This window comes from Tenrec ecaudatus, chromosome 2 (genome assembly GCF_050624435.1).
Source record: "Tenrec ecaudatus isolate mTenEca1 chromosome 2, mTenEca1.hap1, whole genome shotgun sequence".
In the NCBI taxonomy this organism is placed as follows: domain Eukaryota; kingdom Metazoa; phylum Chordata; class Mammalia; order Afrosoricida; family Tenrecidae; genus Tenrec; species Tenrec ecaudatus.
In genome coordinates this window covers 158443165-158455392 of record NC_134531.1, presented here as the reverse complement: position 1 = coordinate 158455392, position 12228 = coordinate 158443165, and the positions used below count along the sequence as shown (strand labels likewise).

Genomic DNA, 12228 nt, shown 5'->3' with positions numbered 1-12228 from the left:
CGGATGAGAAAACAGGTGACAAAATCAATGCGGGCTGAATGATCCTCTTCTATCATCCCCGTGGTGCTAGCGAGTCTCGACATACTTGGGACAGCTTTGATTTCCAAGTCTCCCAGTGTTAACCAGGTGAGAAGCAGGGTCCCCCGCCCCTACCATTCCAAAATCCTCACAACTGGACCAACGGGCAACATCGTGATCAATGGAGAAAAGACAGACGCTGTCAAGCCCACAACCAGTGCTGACAAAGCAGCAGTCGAGATCACATGGCACATCGCCCTGGGTAAACCTGCTGCACAAGACCACTCTGTTGCATTCACTGAGTTGGTTCTGACCCGTGGCAACCTGATGCCCCACAGACGAAGCTCTCCCAGATCCTGCACCACCCCCACAACTGGTCCTCTTTGAGTCCCTTGGTGCAGTCATGTTGTCAAGGGTTTCAGTGGCTTCTCCTCCAAAGTGAGAGCCAAGCCCCTCTTCATTGTCTGTTCTTGGTCTGGAAGCTCCGCTGAAACCTGCTCATCCTGGGTGACCCTGCCGGCATTGGAAATGCCACTGACATAGCTCCCTGCGTCACAGCCACACACACGACACCACTGTATGACAAACTGACAGACAAGTGGTGGCAAGTCCTCTCGGAAGTGCTGAAAAGCCAGGCTGTTACTTTGCGACAAAGCTATGGTATTTTCAATCGCCTCATATGCATGTGATAGTTGGACAGTGAATCAGGAAGAGTGAAGAAGAATCGATGCACTTGAACTGTGGTGCTGGAGAAGAATATTGAAAGTCCCATGGACTGCTGAAAGGACAAACAGATCTGTCTTGGAAGAAGTAAGACTAGAGTGCTCCTTGGAGGCATGGAAAGCAAGACTTCATCTCTTGGACTTTGGTACTTTTGGAGAAGGACCGCCTGCTTGGTAAAGTACAGGAGCAGCAGGAAACAGGAAGTTGCTCACTGAGATGGACTGGCACAGGGCTGCACCAACGGGCTCGGACAAAGGAGCAATTGCGAGGATGGTGCAGGACCAGGCAGTGTTTTGTTCTGGTGTGCACAGGATGGCTATGGGTCCGAGTTGACTCAGTGGCACCTAGAACCACCCCGTCATTCATTTCATTTTCCTACCCCGGTGCAAAGCCCTGTGGCTTGGATGGGCTGGATCTCACGTGGCTCACAGGAAGGTGCTGACTGAGAGGAGCCAAGCAAATGAATTCATTCCCCTGTCTGGCCAGAGTGACAGGTTCCAGGAAGGGCCCCAAACCCAGGCCTAAGCCCGTCAGCACCTGCAGGGCCTGTTCCTAACCATGGTGATTGGTGGGGGCGAGGAGATGACTCAAGCATGTATCCTCTCATGATGAAGCTCAGATTAAGTTTTGACGACTAAGGGGAGTGGGTGTGGGGTACAGATGTGTCTTAGAACCAAAACAGCGATTTACTATGATGAGAGAAGTCAGCCGGAAGCCGAAGCTGACCCACACAGAAGATGAGAGGCCAGAGAAGCAGAGGGAAGTGGAGTCAGCACCTGATTCATCCCTACTGAAAGCCCACATGATCTGCAGGCTGTGATTATACAAGCCACTACATGCTCAGGGGGTGCTGTTGGGAAAGTATTGGCCTGCTATCTACAAAGTCAGCGGTTCAAACCCACCAGCCGCACCATAGAAGGTGAGGCTGCCTGCTCCCATAAAGACTGACAGCCTCGGAAACCCGATACAGGGTGTCCAGGAGTTGGCCAGCAACCCAATCAATGACAGCGGGTTTACATTCCCGTTCCTGATGAAACCAGCTGGACACGAGCTAGAAAGGAAGTGAGTGGACGTGTTAACACCTTCGATGTCCACGCGCTTACCCACGTCCTTGCGCATCTTGTACTCGTTGATGTTGGCATTGACTTCCTGCAGGGCGGACGTCGCCCTCTGGAGGACAGAGCGGGCCTGGGCATCTGGGGGCGTGTTTTCCAGGACTTTCTGCAGCAGCAGTGGGTACTTGGTCACCCTCTGCAGAGGGGTGACCAGTAGGAAGCTGAGCCCGGAAGGTCCGGCCTGTGGCCTGAAGGAGAGGCTGTGTTAGTTAGAGGAAGCCCATCCTTGCAGCTACATGGGGCCTGGACGCTATTCCCAGCCCTGCTGTTTAACACCCTGTGTGAGCCCAGGAAGGAGCCCTGGAGGCACAGTGGTTACACATTGGGCTGCTATCCCACAAGGTCAACCGTTCAAACTCAGCAGCCCTCCTCGTGAAAAAGACAGGCGTGCTACTCCCGTGAAGAGACCGTCTGGGAAACTCACAAGGGCAGCTCCACCCTGTCCTACTGGGTCCTATGAGTCAGAATCGACTCCGTGGCAGTGAGTCCTGCAGTCCTTACGTTTGAGAAATTGAACTGAGGCGCCAGTCCCGCCAAATAAATGTCGAAATGGGTCCCTACAGGTCAGAATCGACTCACTGGCAGCGAGTCTGGTTTGGGTTTGGTGGTCTCAGGTAAGGCACCCTCCTTCTGTGGCCCTCGGTTATGTCATCCACAGTCAGGAGGTCTAAATGTCAGGTGGCGCCCCAGGCAGTATCAACAGTACAGAGCTCAGCTTCAAATGGAAAACCTGGGGGTTTGGGTCCAACCAGAGCATCGGGACTGCCTGGAAGGACATACCTGCACTGACCCTCTGGGATGTTCGGGGAGCTGGGAGCCGTTGGCAGGTAGTGGGGAAACTGCCCTCTGGGCTTACCATCCAAGAGGAAGAGGCAACTGAGGACAACCCATGCCGCAAATAAGAAGGCCAGGGCTCAGGAGCTGGCCGTCCTCCACATTCCCAGGAGACACCGCGACGAAGGGCAGCAGCTGGCAGTATAGCTTTAAGTCATTTGGACCAAATATTTGTTCTGCCTTTCAGGCAGCCAACACAACTCAAAAAACTTGCCACCACCTTTGAGAAAAGTCCCCAGAGCTGTACGCCCTTGAGGAAACCGGCCCGTTTATGTCTGGTCTGCAGGAGAATCAACAGAGTAGATCTTTTGGGGATTTGTGAAATGTACACACTCTGGGCTCTGTCAATTCCACTCGAGAAAGCATCTGCAAAAATGCCAGCTCACCTGAGCCAGGGCTACGCACTGCCATTGAATCCAATCTGACGCATACTGACCCTATAGAACAGGGCAGAACTGTCACTTTTCACTGGCCTAGACAGCCGCATCTTTCTCCTGTGGACCAGTTGCTGGTTTCAAACTGCTGACCTTGCAGCCATCAGCCCAATAGCAAGGGTCACAGTAGAGCTTATTCAGCAGTGGAGGAGCTCGGACCCCCTATCACCAAAGGGAAGCAGTCAGTTTGACAAGGCTATGGGTCATAAGAGTCCACCGATAGGAAGTTCATGGCCCTGTTTAAGTGAAAAAGCAAGTTCCAGAACAGTATACGTTATAATTTTAGGTTACAAAAGAGTCGCCCAATTAAAGGAACGCATATACTAAGTTTTAACAGGACAAAGACAAGCTTGAGACCAAGATGGATCAAGTGGCTGAGGAAAACCATTAACACGAGGTTACAATGCCGTCCTTGGGTTCCTAGTCATGCCACTACTAGAGAAGGCGGGGAGCACACAGCACGTGGTCACAAATGCCTGCCTGGTGGAGATTAGCGCGGCACAGTTACAGGTGAGACTACAAAACCGGAACGGGACCATGGTGGGAACACGCACATATTAGACCAAGGCAGTCAGGGCATGACTCATAGGACAGGGCTCATGACTACTGCACCCCTAACACACCTCCAACCCTCCCAGTAAATTGATCTCCGTCAAGGACACACTCAGGTAAGCCCCTAAGGCTGCCTGCCCTCCCTGGGCTGGCCGAGGGAATGGAGGTAATCACTCTCCAATGCACTCTGCCTGAGGGCAAGACGGCTCCCATCTCTGGTCAAGTCAGATGGAAGTCAATCAAGGCTCCATCCAAAAGGGGACACTGCCAGTGGGGTTTGGGCTCTCAGGGTCAGCCCTTCTCTTCAGCACATGGCTGCTAAGGCATCAACAGCCAGTTGCCATCAATGGACTCCCGCTCACGTTGACTCTGCATGGATCAGAGTCCACCCAGGCTCCTCTACAGGGTTTTCAAGTAGATCTCCTGGTAGTTCTTTTGAGTGCCTGAGCATGAACTTGAACTGCCAACCTCTTGGTGAGTAGCGGAGCACATTAATTTCTGTTCACCACTCAAGGACTTCCCTTGAAAAATTAGCACCCAAGCTCCTCTGCTCTCTCTGTCTGTAAACACACCGAAGAAAGATCTGGACTGGGAGACGGATGGGCAACAAGAAACCAGGGGGTAAGACTTTTAGACGCTATGCATTATTGTATTATTTTAGACGCTATGTATTTAGACGCTATGTATGTTTACTCTTTTTGGTAAGCATGTATTACTTTTGTATTTAAAACAAACAAAAAGAGCAGATGAAAACAGGTATTTGCCTTCTTCAAACACTGCCACCTCAGGCCTCCTTTGGAACTGGAGGTGCTTTCAGACACCCCTGAAGCCCCCTCCATCGCTAGGACTGTGAGGCGGGTCAGACTGCTGCTGCTGGGCAGGGAGCAGAGGCCCCGCCGTGGATCCTTGCCCCCCAGCACTGCTTAAGGAGTGGGATAAAGGGGACTGGCACCCCCTCAATAGCAGCATGTATTTTGGAACCACAGAATCTATTCTACTGGTATCTTTCATCCAGCCCCCCAATTAGCCAGCTTCCGGAAAGCACCCTGTGATCATAAACACAAGGAATCCAGGAAGGTTTTCTCAGGAGAGAGGAGCTCAAAAGCCCTGCTGAGAAGAAGTGTTTCCTGTGACCACTATGTGACAAGCTCTCCGGATGGAAAATGAGATGTCATGTGACCAGGGCTGAGTCAGCTTTGTGTCCCAGACACCTGAGTGAGATCCAAGCTGAAATCAGCAAAGCGGATCTGCCAGTGATCTCAGGCACCTGAGAGAACACGGGGTGGGGAGAGAGGGGGGTGTCACAAAAGAAATGCTTGGTTTAAAACTATGTTCCAGAGTAGCCTGCTATGCAGAAAAAGCTACCTGACACAGCGACATTTATCTGGAGGTGGACTGCAGCAAAGCGCTTTCTGCAAGATCGGGGCTCCCCTTTTGCCACAGACCCCACCACTCCCCTATGTCCCACAAGTGCCACCACGCTCCCCTCATCTCGGGCACTTGCCTGACTCCTGTAGAAATGGGTTTAGGGACCCTTGCCAAAGCCCAATGTTGAATGATCCATCAAGGGCTGACCCGGAGGAGAAGTGGGGTGTGCTTCTTCGGAGGCAGGACGGGGCACGAGGTTAGGACAAGTCAGAAAACCCAAACTCACTGCCATCTCGTCCATGCTGACCCAGAAAGGCTGAGAAAACCCAGTCTTTCTCTCGCTGAGCTGGTGGTGGTTTTGAACTGCCGACCATACAGATCGCAGCCCATGATGCCACCAGGGGCCCTCTACGTTAGGCCAAAGGGTCTTTTTAAAGGGGGTTTGGAGGAAAGGAGGTGGCATGATAGGGAAATGGAAGGAAGGAAGGAAGGAAGAAGAGGAGGGGGAACAGGAAGAGGGCCCACAAATGCTATAGAGCCTAAATTCTGAGCAACCTGTTTGCAGAGGGCTACGGGGGACGATGAATGCCCCAAACCCATCTGCAGAGTTCCCAGAGGGATTGAAACCTTCCATGGGAACCTGGGATGAGAACAGTCTTGTCGTCAGGCAGAGTGCACTGGAAAGCAAATGGCCCCATCTTCCGCCGGCCGCAGAGGGGCAGCCTCCCTTAGGGGCTTGCCCAGGGGTGTCCTGGGTGGAGATAACCTTACTTGGTGGGCTCACAGGCAAAAGACATGCTCGGACTGCTTTGCGGGGAGTCACTGAACCTTGCTTGGAAACTTTTAACACGTGTCCAATCACGGTGCTGTTCTGGCTTCTGTAGCCCCACCTGCTGCTGCACTGTATTGCCCGTGCTTTGCCCTCCTTCTGTTTCAATCCTGTCCACCGGAAGGGCAGGACTCCGCTACCTGCACCTGTAGCGGGACCCAGGGTGTGCAGCCCCTAGCTGAAGCATCCTGTGCTCGGTTCCCCTTTGGTTCTCATCTGGATGGACTAGCACCCCTTTGCTCTCCTCCTCCATCTGAATAGCAGAAACTCAGCTCACAGCATCTGCCCTTGGACTGCAGACATGCCCCTCCAAGCAAAAAGCTGAGAACCAGACAGCCTACCTCCTGGGCAGACCGCTCCAGAAGACCCCTGCCCCAATCCCTGACTAAAGCCTTAACCGGTTGCCCAAAGAAGCAGATTTTGATGATACGGTCCAGGCTGTCTTCCTGGGTACTAACGTCACCGCCACTGAGTCGAGGCTGACTCAGAGTAACCAGTAGGACACAGTAGAACCCATGGTGCCCCTGTGGGCTTGAGAGACTGTAAGTCTCTAACAAAGTAGAAAGCTCATCTTTCTCCTGCAGAGTGGCTGATGGTTTTGAACCTCCGGCCTTGCAGCTAGCAGTCCAATGCACAATCCACTAGGTCCCAGGGCTCCTCTCCAGGATACTAGTCCTTAACAAATATTATCACTCTCTCCTCTCTTAAGAATTGGCTGTGTGGTGACAGGCTACCCGAATCACCCGCTTTGCGTGTCCACGTCTGTGATGTGCTGGCTGCTGCTAGGCATGCTTCTGTGATAGTGCCCTTTGCCCTCCAGTGTCCTTTTTAAGACTCAATCTCTTCAAGCCCTTTGACATCATTATGACCCCCTACATCCTACCAATCTCTATCATCTGGATGGTGTGGTTTTTGCTTTGCTCTGTTCTCATTTAAGGCTTAATAAGTGTTCCTCTTAAATTATATTGGAGATCTGGGGTCTCGTCTGTACCCTAAAAGTACACAGTAGAAACCTGCCACGCAGTCGGTGTGCTTTGGCTGTCTGAGACGTACGAATGCATTTGAAGGGAGAGAGCTCCAAAGCGCACAGTCATCGAGTTGATTCCGACCCATAGCGACCGGACAGGCGAGGGCAGAACTGCCCCTGTGGATTTCCAAACTCACTCTTCAAGGGAGCAGAGAGCCTCATCTTTCTCCCTCTATGAGGCTGGAGGGTTTTAATTGCACCAGCAGGGTGCCACGAAGACCTCCAAGATACATTGTGAGAAAAAAAGGCTAATTTAAAAAGAAAACAATAACAAGAGACGGATTTGCATGTAAAAAGCCAAGAAAGCACGAGTACCTATTGGCATTTGCTTGTGGGTACATAAGAGGACTTTGGAAGGTAGCCAGGGAATCTGAAAGTTGTTACGTTACCTTGAGGGGTGGAAAGGCGCCAAAGGGGTGAGCGAAAGGACAGAGTTGGGAAGATTCTTTTACAGTATGCATTTTTGTATTTTTAAGTTTTTTGAACCATGTTACTCAGTCCAAAAGTTTAACTAGAAAAACAACCCCCAGACAGTCAATTCCCTACACTGCTTTCCTGGCACTCCAAGCCTCTGGCGTCAGCTCTGGGCTCGCTGACCCTTTCCAGGTGGTAGGATGCTCAGGGGAGACACCACTTCCCTCCAGGGGCCCCACCTCCTCTCTGCCCCTCCCCGGGGTATTCATGAGTATTCCTCACCAGGTGTTTCTGCCGCCCCACCTTCGAAACACACAGGAGGAGGGCACGCCCTGGCCTCCTGGCAGCTGGGTAACACCAGGTGACTGGCCTTATCTAAGAAGCCATGGGCACCATTGGACGGAAAGCATGGGATGGCTAACCACAAGGGCACTGGTCTAAACACACCAGCCACCTGCTGGAAGGAAGAGGTAGCCATCTGCTCCGGTTTGGATTCACAGCCTCAGAGACCCTACATAAGGTTGCTGGAGTCCTGGTGGTATAGTGGTTATGGGCTGGGCTGCTAGCCTCAAGGTTCACGGTTCAAAACAACTAGCCGCTCCAAAGGAGAAAGACAGGGCATTCTATTCCCATAAAGAGTTAGTCTCCGAAACCCACAGAGGGTACTTCTGCCCTGTCCTGTAGGGTCACTGAGATGAGTCAGCATCGATGGCAGTGGGTTCTTGTTGTTGTCTCATGTGTTTCTTTCTTTTCAAAAAATGCTGAGTGACCCCTTGATCATTTATAAATTATTTTTTCATGTCTTTCACTGTCTGATGTAGTAATATATAAATGATCGAGGGTTCACGAGGTAGGGAGGGAGGGAGAGAGGGAGGGAGAGGGAGGGGAACAATGAGGAGCTGATACCAAGGGTTCAAGTAGAAAGAAAATGCTTTGAGAATGATGATGGCAACATATGTACAAATGTGCTTGACACAATGGATGGATGGGTGGATTGTGATAAGACTTGTACATGCCCCAAATAAAAGGATTTATAGTAATTAAAAAGATTATAAAATAATAATAAAAAGAATTTATAAATGATCAAGGGTTCGTGCGGAAGGGAGGGAACAAGTGAGTTGCTGATATGAAGGGCTCAAGCAGAAAGAAAATGTTCTGGACATGACGATGGAAACAAATGTACAAATGTGCTGGACACAATGGATGGGTGTATGCATGGATTGTGATAAGAGCTGTATGAACCCCCAATAAAATGATTTCCAAAACAAAACGACGAGTGGCGATCTGACTGGTAATGGCGACATTCTGTGAGTAGACACCTTCCAGAGCTGGTTTCCCCGCCCACACAGCGGCTGCTGCTAGCCTGGGCCCGGGAGTGAGGATGAGGAGAGGAGCGCCCCAGGTCCACCCGCAGTGAGTACGGACGCCCCAGGTCCACCCGCAGTGAGTACGGACGCCCCAGGTCCACCCGCAGTGAGTACGGAGCCAGCGACGGATGATGGAAACCTCTGTTCTCGAGCTAGTGAATGTGCGGGGGTCTCTCTCCGCAGCACAACCTGACGGATGCCGACCCGCTGGCTCCTAAACCAAGGGAGGGCACAGGTGGGTCCTTCTACTCACACCACTGCCTCGATGGTGCTTTGGATCTCCCGCTGCAGTTCGGGCTCCTTCCGGTACGCCTCCACCAGCAGCAAGGCCTGGTTGTAGTCGGCACAGTAGACCTTGTAGACTCGCTCCAACTCCTCTTGGAATTCCAGGAACAAGTTGCCTGGTAGTGAAAAAGCAACAAGGGGTCGCCCAGGGTGAGGAGAGTCCCTGTTTTCCCTGGGGCATGCCTCGACAAAGACCCGGCACAGCAAAGTCCCCACCCCGGGCTCCCGCCCCAATGTTTCCGTCAGCATTGTCCAGCCAGTCCTCAGAGAGGACCCCAGGCGGAGGAGCCCTCAGAACTGGAGACAGCATCCCAGGACAGAACGCCCCCCAAAAGTGTCGCCACAGAGAAGCTGCATGACAGGAGGAAATCGGCCAACTGCTGAGAAGACATGCCCAGGAGATGGGCCGGCACGGGCGTGAGTGGTTCCCACCATCTCCTCAACATGCTGCATCCTTGGGAATGTGTGTGATGCCGGAGAAACTGAATCACATCCCATCTGGCCATGGGAAGGGGTGTTTGTAGGAACTTAGAGGCCGAGGAAAGCAAACTCCCAGAGCTCAGAACTGCCCAAAGAGAGAGGGAGGCCCAGGACACCAAAACAAAGGTTGATTTCCAACCTGTAGTCCTTCTAGGCCCTCTCTGTTCACCACTTATTCCATCTGGATGCCGAATGAAGACCCCACAAAGCTGGGCTCTTTAAAGAACGCAGCACTGGGGTAGGCAGAAGAGTCGCGAGGGCCTGAGATATGGGGATGACCTAACTTTGCTTGTGGAAAGCCAAGAGGACTTGAAACACTTACTGATCCTACCATCGGATCACAGCTCAGTGTAAACCAAATAAAAAGTTTCCCAATTGGGCCCACAAGCCCCGGCATGAGTACAGGAGACAAGGCTGAGGTTGTCTGGGATTTCATTTTACTGGGACCCACCATCAGTACTCATGGAAGCAGCAGTCAAAAAAAAAAATCAATGTGTGTTTGCAATCGCTGCGAAAAAGAAAGCCAACTCATTGGTGAGAGCAGTTAGCAAGGGACAGTCTTGCCTGTGCCTCCTGAGGTACTGAGCCGGAGCTGGGCGGCCAAGGCACTCAGGCCCCACCTCTCCACTGACTTATCTGTGTGGCCTTGGGCAGTCACTCAACCTCTCTGTGCTTCCTGTCTTATCACATGGGAGCAATACCTACCTCACAGGGCTGTTATCAGGTCTGTAAAGCATCTAAGGTTATTGAAGAAGGTGTTATTTAAATACAAAATAATATCTGAGGGAATACATTCTTGCTGAAGGTCCAAAATAATCTTAAAATGTGTGGCCCACTAGTTTAGGAAAAGCATCTTCCTTTTCAAGCAAGGCCTGGCCTCTGGGGTGGGGGTGGGGGTTTAAGGTGAATGGGGAGAGCTGGAAGGAGCCAGAGCCACCCTGACCAGCACACAGGGACCACGAAGCAAAGTTGGGGGAGCTCTTGTGCCTCCTTTTTGGCTAACCACATGAGCACAGGGGGCACAAGATGAGGAGGCAGGTTTCTCTAGGCTCCAGATGAAGAACAGAGCTGCAGGTTCAAGGGCACAATATGGGACACCAAATTAAACTTGAAGTTCAGATAAATGAGCAATCATTTGCTAGTATAAGCATGTCCCAAAGGTTGCATGGGACATACAAAGGAGAGTCACATTTCAATGGGCCTGCTGTGTCTTCCTTGGCCGATGTGGCGCTGCAGAGCACTGATGGCCAGCAAGTCCCAGCTCTAGCGGCCAGCCCTTCCTCGACCATAAAATGAGCAAACAGTAGCTACCTTTCATGGTGTTACCCAGATTGGACAAATATAAGGACATCAGAGCAGTGTGTGGCCTTTAGTGAACACTCAGAAAGGCGAGGAGGGGAGTTGTGGTCTATTTGCACATTGGCGGTGCTTTGAATCCCAGCTACGTAGTGACCAGAGGAACTTGACTGGCCACGGACCCTCTCCACCTCTCTGCCACGGTAAGGAGCTAGATAAATGATATCATGAAACATAACTAGAACCTACCATGAGAACTCCAGTAATTGTTGCTGCAGGCAAGAGCCTGCCACTCCCTCATCCCTCTATCTCCTGACTCCACTGGAAAACCCTTGCTCCCAGACAGTTTTCCCGGTGTCTCCCAACAGGTGAGATTTACACCTATGACTTCTTGTAAGAGAGGGAAAAGACCCTCCCCCCAAATTGGAGTATTTTTATAGAGACCATGTTAGGTAGCTTAGCTTAGGGACTGGGGCATCCATTACGCATGCTCGACCTCCAAGCTACTGGCCCATGAAGGAGTGGTACACTGTGCATGCTCAGAGGTTCAAGTTTCCAGCCAGGAAGTGGAGGTACATCTGGGTGGGTGCTGCACCTGAATTGGCCCATCTAGGTCAGGTAAATTCAATTCAGCCAATGGGGTTGACCAGGGTCGTCCACCACACCTCCCGTGGGTCAATTGAAAAATGCAGGAGCCCAGAGCCAACGGCAGCTTTCCGAGCAGCTTCCAGGCAGGCTGCACGGGGTGAGGGGCCCTGCGGGTGCCCGTGTAAACCTGAAACTACTTCAAACCCTCCTAAAACCCACTTGGATCACAAACCAGGTTTTGGTGTGAATTCTTTCTCGCGTGGAGCCAAGCACCAAGGTGTATCTCTCCCCTGAGAGATCTAAAACCCCTTTCTCACTCCAATTTCTGAGACGGTAACTCTTTGGGATTTTTTTTAGCTTTAGAACTCCAAAGTCCCACCCCCCTCTTTTTATCTTTATTTTAAAAAAGATTTCAAAACCATTTTATTGGTTACAACAGTTATCATATCCTCCCTTAATTCAATCACATCAAGCAAGACTGTCACTCTTTGCAGGGGTGGAAAGCCCTGTCTTTCAACATTGATGGTTTCAAACTGCTCAGCCCCTAGGCCACCAGGGTTCTTGCATAGAGCTTTAATACCCCATTTCCACCAAAGGCATGCCCAGGCAAGACCCTGAGGGTGAGACTGCTTTCTTAGCTCACCTAGCCAACCATTCCAGAATGAGGAGACTACCTGTAACCCTCACCTGGGCAACTGTAGAGCTCCCTACGGGCTCTCTGCTTCCATTCTCTCCATTCCCTCACAGCCCTCTCCACTACAGACAGATCATGTCAGATCATGTCAGATCATGTCACTCCCCTGCTCAAAATGATCCAAGGGCTTTTATTTTTAATCATTTTATTAGGGGTGCATACAACTCTTATCACAATCCGTACATACATAAATTGTGTAAAGCA

The 12228-nt window shown here is 51.4% G+C and overlaps 1 protein-coding gene across 1 annotated transcript in view; it reads right to left on the bottom strand.

Moving 5' to 3' along the window:
* The window catches only part of ARHGEF37 (Rho guanine nucleotide exchange factor 37), a 35267-nt gene that overhangs the window by 19854 nt on the left and 3185 nt on the right, over positions 1 to 12228 (bottom strand). The window contains exons 3-4 of the mRNA XM_075543155.1: positions 8935 to 9082; positions 1845 to 2044 (exon numbers count right to left, since the gene is read on the bottom strand). Coding sequence (XP_075399270.1) covers positions 1845 to 2044; positions 8935 to 9082 — 348 coding nt within the window. The remainder of the gene's footprint in view (positions 1 to 1844; positions 2045 to 8934; positions 9083 to 12228) is intronic.